Source organism: Mchenga conophoros, linkage group LG15 (assembly GCF_057382185.1).
Source record: "Mchenga conophoros isolate Kocher_MC1m ecotype Shallow Benthic linkage group LG15, M_conophoros_male_GT1.1, whole genome shotgun sequence".
Taxonomy (NCBI): domain Eukaryota; kingdom Metazoa; phylum Chordata; class Actinopteri; order Cichliformes; family Cichlidae; genus Mchenga; species Mchenga conophoros.
This window is the reverse complement of record NC_140540.1, coordinates 25,206,686-25,221,165: the sequence shown is the minus strand read 5'-3', so window position 1 is coordinate 25,221,165 and position 14,480 is coordinate 25,206,686. Positions and strand designations below refer to the sequence as shown.

General features: G+C 42.8%; 1 protein-coding gene across 5 annotated transcripts in view; it reads right to left on the bottom strand.

Annotated features, from left to right (window-relative positions):
• LOC146558463 (unconventional myosin-VI) overlaps positions 1 to 14,480 on the bottom strand; it is a 151,157-nt gene that overhangs the window by 7,795 nt on the left and 128,882 nt on the right. For 2 of the 5 annotated variants that reach the window (XM_085247566.1, XM_085247567.1), the window contains 3 exons: positions 10,692 to 10,795; positions 5,885 to 6,016; positions 4,289 to 4,315 (listed from right to left, as the gene is read on the bottom strand). In XM_085247566.1, coding sequence (XP_085103692.1) covers positions 4,289 to 4,315; positions 5,885 to 6,016; positions 10,692 to 10,795 — 263 coding nt within the window. Of the gene's footprint in view, positions 1 to 4,288; positions 4,316 to 5,884; positions 6,017 to 10,691; positions 10,796 to 14,300; positions 14,340 to 14,480 lie in introns of all 5 variants that reach the window. The other 3 variants (XM_085247564.1, XM_085247565.1, XM_085247568.1) reach the window with 3 other exon arrangements.

Sequence of the window (14,480 nt, the reverse complement as noted above, 5' to 3'; positions counted from 1 at the left end):
ATCTGGTTACAGGATGCAGCTTCGTGTTTACCAGCTGACATGAAAGTCTTTTAAGGCAAACTTGCATATACCAAATCTGCAATTAAAGTACATTAAAATGCAAGTGATTAAAAAAAAGCTTGACCTGTGTTGAGTTTAAATGATCTTGTTCTTGACATCAACACAGCACTGTAAGTCAGAGGCTGCTTGACCTTGCGTCAGTATTCCCCTAAACATACGTAGAAAACAGGAAATACTTTGTATCAATAGGTAACTTCACATCTGAGCAGACAAGTATCACATGTGGAGTTCCCCGAGGTTCCATCTTGGGACCCCTTCTGTTTAACATTTACATGCTCCCACTGGCACAGATTATAAACAACAACAAAATAAACTACCACAGCTATGCAGATGACACACAAATATATATCACAATGTCACCAGGAGACCGAGGCCCTGTACAGGCTCTTGGTAAATGCATTGAGGAAATTAATGACTGGTTGTGCCACAATTTTCTCCAGCTAAACAAAAACAAAACTGAAGTAATAGTCTTTGGATCCAAAGAAAAACGATTACAGGTCACCAGAGAACTTCAATCTATACACCTAAAAACCACAAACCAGGCGAGAAATTTGGGTGTAGTGATGGATGCAGACCTAACTTAGAAAAACACATTAAGACAATAACAAAATCAGCTTACTATCACCTCAAGAATATTTCAAGGATAAAAGATCTGATGTCTTGGACCTGGAAAAACTAGTCCATGCATTCATCTTTAGTAGGCTTGATTACTGTAACAGCCTCTTTACAGGTCTACCTAAAAAAAAAATCAGTCAGACAACTACAGCTCATTCAGAACTCTGCTGCTCGAGTCCTCACTAAGACCAAAAAAGTGGACCACATCAGTCCAGCTCTGAGGTCTTTACACTGGCTGCCTGTCCGTCAGAGGATAGACTTTAAAGTTCTGATGCTGGCCTATAAAGCTCTGAATGGTTTAGGACCAAAATACATCAATGACCTCCTGACCCAGTATGAACCTTCCAGATCCCTCAGGTCATCTGGATCTGGTCTTTTATCAGTTCCCAGAGTCAGAACCAGACACGGAGAAGCTGCATTCAGCTTTTATGCTCCATATATGTGGAACAAACTCCCAGAAAGCCTCAGATCAGCTGAAACACTCAGTTTATTTAAATCCAGGTTGAAGACTCACCCACCCAGCTGCATTTGAATAAAGCACCAAATCCACACTTTTAAGCTTAAATTTCAAAACTTACATTTAACTACTGATTTTATCTACTGTTCTGATTGTATCTACTGTTTTTTTAATCAATTTTAAATCATGCTTTTTATTTGTTTTTTAATGTCTCTGTAAAGCACTTTGAATCACCTTGTTGTTGAATTGTGCTATATAAATACACTTGCCTTGCCTAAACGATGGGAATCTCAACACAGGAAGTTCAGAAAAAAAGTTAAATCTCTTTTTCCAGCGGTCATCTCCATCAGTGCACTGAGTCATCTTTGAAATGCATGTAAAGTCTGACAGGCCTGCACACTTTTTGGATGAAACAAATCCAAAAGCTTTGTCTGCTGTTTGTGAGGACAGCAACCAGCATAAACTCAGGACGGGCTCATATCTGATTGTTGCTTTTGGCTCTCATGCTTAAATCTTACCCTGCGCTTGTCTACGATTCACATGGACTCCTGACCACGAACCTTCTACTGAAATGCTGCTTTATATCTACAGCTGTTAATACACAGGTCAAGGCTCAGGAACAGGACTAAACACAGAATCTCAATCAGCACAACCTGGTCAAATGTTTGATCTCCTTTTCATATTTCCCATTAACCCACAGCATGTAAACATGAAGCCCCGTCTGCCGTACTCCCATTAGGTCTGAACAAAGAGCCCATTCCCTGGTCTCCATGTCTAAGTGCAGTCAGTGAGTCCTGCTGTTAGAGCTGAGGAGGAAGAGGAGGAGGGTTAGAGATCACAGCAGAGCTGGTGGAAGAGCAAAGAAATCAGCGAGACGTGAAGCAGATGCCAGATGTTTACGAAGGGGTTTGTACACTCGTGAGAAACATTTAAAAAACAATTTGCATCTTTCTAAAAAGTGGAGTGTAAAGTAATACTCTACAGAGATTGAAGAAGCTTCTCTACGTGATAAAGGACATTTAATCTGCAGAAAATCACATTTCAGAAAGAAACTCACAAAATAAAATCTAGTTTTCGATTCATGTCAGCTCGTGTTGATATAAATTGCCTTTTTGTTCCATTTCTCAAGCTGACAAATGGAAGAAAAAGGCAACGTGTTATTTTAAACCTGGTTTCAAACATCTTTAGGTCTGTTTGGTTTTGGTTTTTTGCAGCGTTTCAAAAAAAAGTGAGAAAACAATCTTCTACAAAGCAACGCTTTGTTTAGCCGTCACCTACAAACCACCTCAGAAACCAAGAAAACAAACTTCACCTCCAGGCGTCAGCAAACTTCAAAAGAAAAACGCCAAAAAAGAGGGGAAAAAAAAAATCAGCTTTCTTTGTTTAGAAGAAGCAGCAGAAATGGAGGTTTATCCTTCAGAGAGGTACTTGTGCTGAACTCCCTGCTGCATTCACTCGGCCTGTTGATTACCGTTTGTCGTATTTTAGTACCCGAGGTGACTCAACGAGGGGTCGAGAGGAGGGTTCAGGCTTCAAGGCTGACGAACGCACAGGATAGCACTGACAAAGGGTGGAACTGGTTTCTGTGGATGAATTGCTGCACGCTGCCGTGTACCACGTATGAATGAACAAACTGATGAGTGACCCGAGTCTCCATCTGCCTTTGGAAGTAAGGTAGCTGACGTGTTCTTCCAGATGTCTTCATTGGGAGCAGTTCTGGAACGTTACAGTGAGAATGAGTCCTCATCATCCCTGGACGACATTGTTGATCTGCCTCCATCTGGGCCCAACCCGGCTTACCCACACCAGATCCATCTCCTTCAGGTCGCCATCACAGTTCCATGATGTTTTGGGCCGACGTTCGTTTGTGTTTTCCAGGTGGTGTCCAATTTATGGTGGTAGGCACACCATGCTCTGGCTATTTGTAATGTTGTAGGGATTGATGTTGTGGTTTTGTATTATAACCTCTGTTCTCAGGTTGCACTGCATTGACTTCTAGATGGGTTGGAGTCTCTGAAATGAGCCTGTAATTATCTAGTTTCGTGCTGTACAGTTCTTGCTGATGAGCCATGATAAGTGACACTCTTTACTTGGTCAGTGGGCCATCGGTAACTGCGATTAGTCCATCTGTGTTGGTTCACTTTGGTTTTGGAGGAGCTGATGTTTGCTGCTGCAGATTTAACCTTTAAGGGCAAAATTCAGCCTGAAAATCCAGATACTTGTTTCAAGACTTTCCACATTTTCTCCTGCTTTATACAACATACAGTCCAGACGTCAACAGCTTCACTTGCTAGCTTTAATATTGTTGAAGAGCTTCTTAAATGACTGAGAAAACTGTATTAAAAAACAAAACAAAACAAAAAAACCTCAGCAGGAACAAGCAATAAAACATGTTTTGGTTTCCTCTGGCTGACCTGACCTTTTTTCTCCAGTGTTTTTGAGTTCAAGTCTTGATGACATGATCTACCTCATCTTTAGGGACAATTTCGAATGTATACCTGTTAAAATAAACCTCTTTGGTCACTCAGAGTTCAATCTCCCTGTTGTGCCTTGCTCAGCTGAACAGGCTGTCGTGTATCTAAACTCTTCATTAAGTCTGGAGTGAGGGGAGTGAGCCATCTGCTTCACTGATGACTTCTTTTACTACGTTTCTCTTCCGATCAGCCGGCGTGGCGGCCTTTTCCTCCCGTCACAGCGCAGTAAACATGATGCTATCATCCCTCGCCAAACAGAAGCCAACTACCCTGAAAACCCAGAAAGCCTTCTGTCCTCCTCTCCCTCCCTCTCCTCTTCCTTGAGAAGTCCTTTCTGTGGGAGTATCAATAACAGCAGCCTAAAGAGCTCGCAGGAATATCCTCCACTCTTTATCAAAGCGTTATGGCTGTCAGGCAGGCGAGAGCTGGCACCAGCACGCTGCTTGTAAAGACAAAATGGTGCTTAAAAAAGAAGCCCAAATAATGTCTCAATACAGGCAGCAGTTGCTACGGAAACCCATCCACCATCTATTTCCTACTCCTACCACAGAAAAAAAGTACGTTTACTAGCGAAAGCACAAGCCTGAGGCCAGCAGCGATCCCAGGGCTGAGCGGGAGGGGAGGAAGGGGTTAGTAATGGCGGCGGGGTGTAAGTAGCATTACACACTAGAGGACCACTTACATGCTGTTTTCACAGGTGGTGCATGATCTGAAAGTAAACATGCCAGGTTACACGTACACACACACAGGAAGTGATGCAACACTGACACTTTATGATAACAGTGATGAATGAGAACATGAGAATGAAGACATGAACACTGACGGTATCAGACAGCACCGCGCTTCGACATCATGTCTCAGTCAGGTGTTAGTGAGGCGTGTTCAGCAGCGGCAACGAGAAAAAGGGCGACACGGAGGAACGGAGAGTCAGATTTTTACACGTAACTAAACATAAATATGCGACTCATCAAATCTAAAACTTTTGGGGGCTTTAAATCTGCGTCTGCATTGCATCTGCTCCGTAACCTGTTGCACATCACATCGATGCAGAGCACGAGAAGATGTACTGCCACGTTTGTCCTGCCGTTTCCTCCGGTTTTAGAATGAACCAGTACCAACATGATAGAAACCCCATCGCCTGGTGACGGGCAGCAGGCTCTTATACAGACTACATCTGAAGCTCTACGCAAGCATAAATCATCATGATGGTTCTGTCGACACTCTGGTGCAACACAGCGGTGCAGCACCACGTGTGAAAACTGACACACGTGGTGCTAATGAGTGTGGATGTTAGACAGAAAACCAGAGAGGGGGTTGCTCACGTCAAAGACCCTGGGAGTGATTTGGGGATCGGATATTATAAATACATGTCATCACCTTCACACACGGAGCCACGGCCACCGTTAAAGCCGGATCTTCTGACGGCTGCACATGTCACATGTCCGGAGTCGAAGCAGCAGCAGGACAAAAGCTGCGACTCTCACATGAAGGATGAGGGATAAAAGAGAGTATGCGTGTGGGGGCTCGTGGACCAATCTGTAGTCTGAGCAGTGCACACAATAGACAGCTCTGAATAAGAGCTCTTTGTCGTCATGACAACTCAACGTGTGGCACAAGGAAATGAGGTGATGGCGGTGGAGAGGTGAGAGACTGAGTCCATTTGCTCGTCTTGTTGCTGACTGACAATCACGGCAAGCTGTCAGCGACCCCGACAGACCGAAGTGCTCGTCTTTATAAAGTCTGGCATTCAAATGAAGGCATTGTTTGGTCAGAGTCCAGCACGGTGAATCAGTTTCAGATTTTGGAGACTTCAGAGGTTTAAAATCGCTCAGAGGAATCTTTAAGGTCAGAGGATCTCATTTATAAATGTGCACAAACCAAATCCGTCTCACCGTTCTGCACAAATCTGAGACTCCTTCACATCCTAACAAAAGTCGACCTCTGTGACCTCTGACCTGCAGGCTGTTCAAGGCTCAGTGTGTTTCTCTCTTCCTGTAAAGCTTCGGGTTGTTTCCTTCTTTCAAGTGTAAGTTTAAACATAAGAGAGAAAGATTAAATGGATGAGAGACCTTTGTGGCCACAAGGTTATACAAAAGGAGTTAGAAGTGTTCGAAAAATGTTTTTGAGGTACTTTGAGGTACTTTCAACGTCAATCTGCAAACGAGAGAGCTGTTTTTGTACCGAGTGCATGAAAAATGCAGAAAGCGTTTCACTCGCTGTGGGAAAAACACAAAGAGAGACAGCTCCAGAGGAATAAACGCTGCGGCGCCCGTCATACCGTAGTCGGTGACAGATTTCGGTGCTCGCTGCTCTGTATCGGTGTTCCTCTTCTTGTTCTTTGACTTCCAGGCGTGGTAAACTTTAAGCCGGCGGTGGAACTCCTCTCTGCAGGCGGCCAGCAGCTCGATGTCTGGAGGAGACAGGATCAGAAAATCAGGCAGAAGAAATACTGACAGCTTCTGCAAATACATTTCAGAGACGTACATCGATTTGAAAACTGGAGAACCTGAAAGAACCGAGAACTTGGACGAATCTGTGTAAAAGTCATATTCAAACAGAGAACCATGAATCTGACAGGAGTCTGAACCCCGTCGCTCTGGAAAAAGCAGTGCTGTCCTTCCGATTTCATCAACTCCACCATTATATTTAATAATAGTTAATAACAACATGCACTGAAAGCTTTGGTGATAATTACATATTGAAAGTGGGCTGGTTCTTGTGCACCGCTACTCTGAGCACTCAAACTTTACACAGTTCGCCTCATTCACAGTTTCACACGAGCACTTTTTCGCGGCTCTTTTTATTTAGGTGCTTACTAGCTGACATTCAAACGCATTCATACTCTGATGCATTGGAGACCAATTTGGGGCTGGTATCTTGTCCATGCAGACTGGAGCCGACAGGGATCGAACCAACAACCTTCTGATTAGTGCTGGCTGCACATCTTCCTCCAATCAGCCACTGAGTCATCAGGTTTGAGTTCAAGTCGGTGTTAAAATCCGAGCTCTGTTCTTACTTAAGTGGGGAAACCATTTCTTCACTGAGCTGGCTTTCACTGTTTCTGTCATGTTCAATTCAATTCAATTTTATTTATATAGCGCCAAATCACAACAAAAGTCGCCTCAAGTTTGAAACAGCAAAGAGGGTGAACACAAACTGAAGCAGCGCACGGCTGACCGATTCACTGGTTCAGACCTTTTCTGTGAATGTCCGACATCCCGTCAACCGGGCTTAATTCTTACTGCATAATCACAGAGGCTGCAGTGGACCAGGTGCTGGGAATCCATATTAAACAGAGGTTACCTGACATTAAACTCCCTCATTCATGTTTTCTTGAGGCAGCAGACGGTGTTTGGCTAAAGGCTGTATCAAATAAAGGGATTATAGCCTTTTAACAGGCAGACACAAGTATAAGGACGAGTAGCAGCGACCATAAGACGTAGAAGGTCACTGAAATCCGGGCCTTGGATGGCAGACGTGACAGGCCCAGCGACAAGATCGCCCTCAGTGACTTCCCCGCTTGTTTCCTAAGCATTTAGGATGAGAAATTCTCCACAGGGTTAAAGGGCAATCAGGGCCATGGCCACTAGTCACCAGCTGTCAGAGAGCAAGCACTGAGTGAAGGTTGGTTTGCTTTATCTGTGGCTGTAGATTTAAATTCTCCAGCTGGTTTGGGTTGCCTGATTGCTAACATTTTGGAAAAACAAATCTTCTCTGTGGATTTTTATGTACATAGATGTTATTTATGAACTTTTTAGGGTACAATTATACAGCTCTCTATGTCCACAAACCTTTGGCCATAAAAAGTACAATTTGTTGACAAAAAAAAATCCACATTATTGAACCGTTAAAACTCACATAATTAATATTGGCAGATGGACCAACTTTTGTTGATTCCCCCACACACGGCGCTGATGTTCATCTCAACATAATCAATGTAGTGCGCGCGCCCCGAGAGAAGGCAGGCAGCAGCATTAAGCACACATTTCATCTGGACGATTCAGATAAATGACTTCAGTAATATATAAAGAAAGAAAGGAAATAAAGAAAGAAAAACACACACATTCAATTTATCATCCAGAGTGCGAAGGCTAACACCAAGCAATGAGATGCATAATGCACACTAAGTGCTTAGGTAACGCCAGACGAACAAAAAAAACATCCTCCGTTTGTTGAGGCGAGCGGAAACCTCTGCAGAATACGCTGCGTGTCAACAGGCCCTCGACGCTGGACTTTTTTATTCTGCTGCTCGTGATGATCCGTAGCTGTGGACGTGATCGCATCAGTATGCGATCCCCTCCTCTGTCTGGGGAGGTGAGCGGCCTGTTAAACGCTGACCGAGTCATTCTATGTGTTTATATGCGGCCGCCCGCAGGCGACTCTCAGCACATTCATTTCAGAGAAGCCGGCGGGCGTCGACCCTCCTTGTCCCAGTCCTCCACGCTTCCTGCTGCGTGGATAAGGACAGGTGATCTCTGAGGTTAAACTGAGAAAGAAAGAGAGGAAACAGGCGGATATTCTCCTCTTGGCTGTTTTCTTTAAGTTTCACTTTCTTTTATAAGTGAATCAAAATCAAACCAAGGATGAAAGTTTGTTCGTCCACTATCAGAGTCCCCTGATTGGATGTTCCACCTCCTGTACATTGAGATAACGGCTTCAGGGATGGAAGACATGTTTAGATCTTAGATAAAGCAGGAACTGCTTTGTGTATTGATGACAAAAGCTACAATTTTACAGCCGTCCAACTCAGCAGTAACACCTCAAACAGGGTTCTGAGGCTTATTAGACCACTTTCTTCCTATTGTCCAGCTTCTGGTAGCCTGCTGAGGGGCAAAGCCAGCACCTATGGCCTCTTTATCCACCAGTTGGTATGGAAGCTGAAGAAAAACTGGAAGCCTATTAAGTCAAATAATTTCTGAATGGAAATGCCCAAACACCTGAGACAAGCTTTCAGCACCGTGGTGGAGGGATGATGGTTTGGACACCTTCCAGTCACTGAGTGGACCATGAACTGTATATCAAAGTACTCTATAGACACATGAGGCCATCTGTGCCACAGATAAAGCTTGGACCAAACTGGGTCACAGAGAAGAACAATGATCCCAAGCAAAGCAGCAAATCTCCAGGAGAACGGCTGAAAAAGCAAAGAATCAAGGTGCCCCAACAGTCCGAAGTCCAGACCTCAACCTGATTTAAACACTGGTGCAGGACCTTGACAGAACTGGACATAAACAAATCCCTGCAGACCTCAATGAACTGATGCAACACAACATTAAAGGGTAAAAATTTGGCCTTTTATGGTAGAAGAACATTCCTGCTCTTGTCCTTACAGCTAAACCAGCAAATCAGCCAGAGCAGCAGTTAAAACCAGCAGCCTCGCTGCTATCATTACGTAGTAACTGAACATATTCCTTAAAAAAAGACCTATATAGACATATTATATCTGTATTTGTTGCCTTTGGGTCTCTTTCCTGTCTGTGCAGGTCCAAATATGAAATCACACTTTTTTTTCCTCTAACATTTTTAAATTATATAACAACAATTCAATAACAGTCAAATTTGGCACAGGTAACACATTCTACATATTCTGGATAGGATCATCAGCCGCTTTTTAAATGTCAGTGTAAAGGTTGAGTAGGTTCGACACTCTGATATGTTACAGTGATATCACCTCGTACTGAAATTCTTCTGTTTGACAAAGCACCTGCTACAGCTGTGGTATCATCACGATGAGTTTGGCTAAAAGAGTTGTCCTCTGTTCTGCTCGACCGGCAGTTCACTCCCACACGAGAGAAGTGGTCATAAAATGAAGCGGCGTTTACAAAAATAAAATTAAGTGGTGTGGAAAGCGAGCGGTGGCAAACAATTCTGTCAAAGCTGCCCATTTGCTGGAAACAAGAGGAGTGAACTCTTCACTCAGAACAAACAGCCTTTACGACCATTTAGCTATTCTCAGAGCGAGGACAAAGGAAGACCATGGGGTCGATAAAAATAACAGCGAGTGTGAATACAATCAGCAATTCCCATCAGTGTGCCTGTCATTGCACCGTTAAAGATCAGATTTCTATCGAAGCGCGCTGATAATGGAAAAAAGTTTAAAAATAAAAAATCAAAGAGCTCATCCTCTGAGGAGTATGAACATTCTGAGAAAATTAGGATTTTTCAAGTCTGTCAGTCAAATTGAGCCATTTTAAATATATTTCGCCTCACAGCAGTGCTGGAGAAATGTCTACCGGATCCATTATTAATCCTCTGAGGACCAAGAACAGTGACTTTAAAAAATTTAAGGAGAGTCTGCTCAGTTTCCAGAAGAAGTCCATCACGAAAGTAGCTTTAAAGTACCAGTGAGAACAAAGGAACAGAGAACATCAAATTTAAGGAAAATGTGGACATGAAGCTCTGAGTTTAACATAAAGTTTAGGAATTTTAGGAGACAACAATGGACATTACAGGTTCATTAAAATCTAAAAGGTTCAACCTCTGGGAATATGAATATACACAGTAAATATGTCCATTACATATTAATACTTCAAGGCAAGGTAAAAAAAAAAAAGGTTATTTATATCATTTACAATCTTAATCTCTAATCTGACAGGCTGAAAAGTTGGAGTTGAAAATCACAGATTTCTGGTGATAAATTATTAAAGAGATCTTATTTTGAAAAGCACTTCTTAAAAGGCAAAGTCTGGACTTGATTCTCTCGACAGAGCAAAATGCACAAGGTCAATGCATGAAACTAATTCAACTTGAATGTGGCACCAGGGTGAAGCTCCCACTGTGTCCAAAATGGGAAAGATTCATCCTTTGGGAACGTTAAGGTACTCAATATGTGTACTGTCAGTTATCTGAATAATTTCCTTGCAGCTGTCAAGCATCAACCTCTGGTAAGTGGTTCATCCTCTGAGAACGTTGACTATCCAATAAAAAAAAAAAATTTAACGAGTGAAAATTTGTCTTTGTAACCCACAATGGCACGTAGAATGTCTAGTTTATGCTTGGGGAAGTGTGGATAGCCATTAAATAATGTCAAACAATTATCTTTATTGGAAAACTATCAGCGCAACAGTAAATAAGAAAACACTCACCACATGAGGTATTGATGGCGTCACGCAGCTCAGCATACTTCCACTTGCTCAGCTCATACTTCTTGGTGCCCGCAGCCGCCTTGGACGCCTGGACCTGCGGACCTCTAATACAGGAAACAGAAGAAGGATGCAAGAGGTGAGTGACATAGACCCACAGCTGAGAACTGTGGGGGACCGTCAGCAGGTGACCATTTCCACCGACACCACATCGGTGAGTTTACTGAGGGGGTCGCTGTTAGGGTCATTAAAGGACTGTGCCATGCACCCAGTTGGATTCTTCATAGGTTTTCCATCCATCCATGATATAAAAGTCACAAATTTATTAGGGAAGAAAAATTTACGAGTTGTTCTTATTGTGCGTATTAGTCAATTATTTATTTATTTATTGGCCTACATGGTTACCTGCCTCCAATCTACACTGGCCCCTTTACATTGTTTGAGTATCTGACTGGGCAGGTTTCGGGTTGGTTTCTGTTATACGGCTCTTAAACTTCAATCTAGTGTTTCCCAGAAGTCTCTAAGAATTTGAAACGTGATAGCCATCTATAGATGCGAATTGTTTCAGCAACCCAGTGAAGAAATCAAATTATCAAGTCTTTGTTCAACGTACAGGATGGGATCATTTATCTCAATCTTAAAATACTGAGACAAACTTCAGTCATGTTTCAGATTTTAAAAGTCCTGAAAAGAAGCTCTTTGTGAGGAATTCTGGATCAGGTCCATTGAACTGAGGTTATTAGGTTTCTCTAGCTTGTGCAGATATAAGATTAGTTAAAGTGGTGGCTTCAGAGGCAAAGGATGCTGCAGACCTGCAGAACATTCATTTATAAAGACCTGCAATTCTGTAATTAATGGTTTTATTATTATCTGGAACTGATCTGCTAATGTTTCATAGTGTAATCTGTAACTAAGAATGACTTAAGTTGCCAGGTTGTAGAAAAAACCATCCAGCATTAAAGTTTGATTTCCATTTTAGCTTTTGAAAGCCTCCAACGGGCCTGTTCGACCATTAATCTTCAGTAAAGGAGCCGCAGGATATCTGGACCTAAATCCCATTTATAACTGCACACTTGATGGATTATTGCGAGGATCAGATTTTAATGATTTCTTATTAACATTTATAATTTTGGGTCCTGGAGATAAATGATCGCACAGCCCAACAGCGGCATCTCAGAAAAGAAAAATAACGCAGGGGAAGGTTTTCTACATCCAGGCAACTCAAATGTTTTCTTCTTTTTTCTGATGTGTGAAGCATAAGTGGGACGGTTATTGATCATTAATGAAGTTATGGTGTACAGAAGTTTGGTTCATATTTCAACCGTTTGCAGTGAAACATGGCTCACAGCCGCTGGAGCCCGGAGGTGGATATGTTTGCCCAAAGCAATGATGACAAAAACGACTGAATTGATGGAGATGAACGGCCTTAACTTTTGCACAGAAGTGATGACAAACCACGATTTGTTGGCCGGATGTGTTCTATAACGCCTGATTGTGACTTGAATAGTTCATTAGGGTGCATGGAAACACAGTCAGTGACGCATCCCACATAGTAAACTCCACCCAGGTGAAAGTCACCAGGTGAGACAGGAACCAGTTTTCCACGAGGAACAGAAGCAGCGCCACGTTCTTTAAACAGCTGCTGGTTCATTATGAACGTCAGGGTGAGGAGGACTGAGGGTGTCAGACAGCAGCGTTATAAAGAAGGAGAGGACCAGAAGAACAGAAGGTGTGAGTACATCATTAAAATGCATGCTGTTTCAGTCTCTAGGAAGCCACACAGCACCTCCATTGTGTCGGCGTGTGGCCGCCACAGCGTGACGGCTCGCTCTGTTAAATTATGAATGACCGTTTGACAGCAGAGAACAGCGGCTACCCTCCAGCTGCTCGCTCCTCTGCGGCGCTGCTGACAGGCCTGATTAATCCGTGACCTGGATTTGCCCTTTTTAGAACGCCGGGAAGTTGGAGGCGGGACCCCGCTGCTCCTCTAATCCTATTGGATCTCATGTTTAGCCCGAGCTGGGCCTCAGACCCGGGGTTGCTGAGCGTGTTTTCACAAGCACGTGGTGACTTTGGCGTGCTAAGTGGCCAAGCGCTGCAGTCACCTTCTGCCCCTGCTTCCTGTCGCCAATTAACCGCAGACAGGCGAACACGGGAAGCAGGGACTGGCACGGCTTCAGCTGACATCACTCATTCACAGCAGCGGGGATGCTGACAGGAACACGGGCAGAAAACAGCGTATGCTCGCAGTAATCTGACGGGACCGACAGTTTAACCTGCTATAGGTTAAAGGTGGAATAACTCTCTGTGGTGGAGTTTCAGGAGGAAGAATTTGAACTCTAAATCTCTATTAAAGTCATGGCTTTACATTTTTGGGCAGTAAATCACTGGAACTCGAGTTGCTCCTTCAAAGGAGCATGTGTTTCAAAGTGTGTTTCAATTGTGTTTCATCTGCAGAGGTAATTACAGAAAAAAGCTGTTTGTGTGGCTGAAGACAAAGATCTGGAACTCTGTACTGCATGCTTTCCAGCATTAGGATCAAAAGGTGTACCACCTGAGCAGCACCTGCCGGAGCACATGCACTGTGTCCTTATCTCATAGGTCCAGGTTTGACTGTGCTCTCAGCTGTTTGCTACGCATCACCCTCCTTTTAACATCCAGTCAGAGACCAAAGAGAAAAACCTTGAAGGAGATTTATTCGGCTCATTCCCAGCTCCATGTTTTTATTCCTGGACTCCAATAGAGCAGCCCTTTGGTTCATCCTCTGTTTGCAACATTTTAGCTCCTCCCACTTTGGGCCAACATTCTTCTGACTGGCTGCCCCTCGTTAGAGAGTAAGTGGGTGGGTTTTCTAACCATATTAGACATATCGCCTCTATAACATCTTGAAGAGACAATATTCAAATTCGAATTTGAATTTAGAAGAAAAAAAACTGTTGGAAATAAAGCATTTGGACCCTGTTTTAAAACAGCGCTTTGAGAGAAAACAAACTACTTTTTATTTGCTTCCAAAAATCCAAAACATCTAAAAAGGTTTTCTTAGTAAATTTTTTTTTTTTTTTTAAACTAGGAAAATATTTACATTTCCAAATAAATATTATTATCATTAACATATCAGGACAGTAAAGAAATTTAGATCAAAATCATTTTGTCTCTGAAATGATGAAGTGAACATTTCAACGTTTAAAGCTGAGCTGGACTTTTAATAAGCAGCAGCATAAAATCCTCCACTAACTCTGCATTTTTCTGAAAGTTACAGCTTTTATCTGTAAAATCTTAAAAACAGGAGCAGCTGGAGCCTCTGCGGCGGCCGGGCGATGGAGGCGGGAAATAACAGCTGGGTGACATTTAACGGGCCACGGCGTCCCCGTGTACACGGCCGACTTTCAAAATCACAAAAGAAAAATAAATCATGTTCTTTACAGTGGAGGCTAAATAGTTATTATTAACCCTGTAATCAACACTGCTCAATTTACTTTTGATCATCAACAATCAAAAAATGATTCAGTTTTAGTTTTTGTTCAATTCTCATTAAAATTTTCTATTAACTTTGATCAAAGAGTGAGTTGATTGGTCATTGAGGTGTGATCCACATAGAGTGTTTCTACCCACCGAGCCAGAAGTTCGGACATTTCCCTCGCCATTTCCTCCCTAAAAAGCACGATGTTAGGATAAACTGTTAGTATGCTGCCGAGACATTTACTACAAAATACTTCATCACCATCTTTTTCACTAAACAGGGACAGCAGGTAAGTGAAAGGAAAACAAAGAGAGGGTTAAAAATGAAGAAGA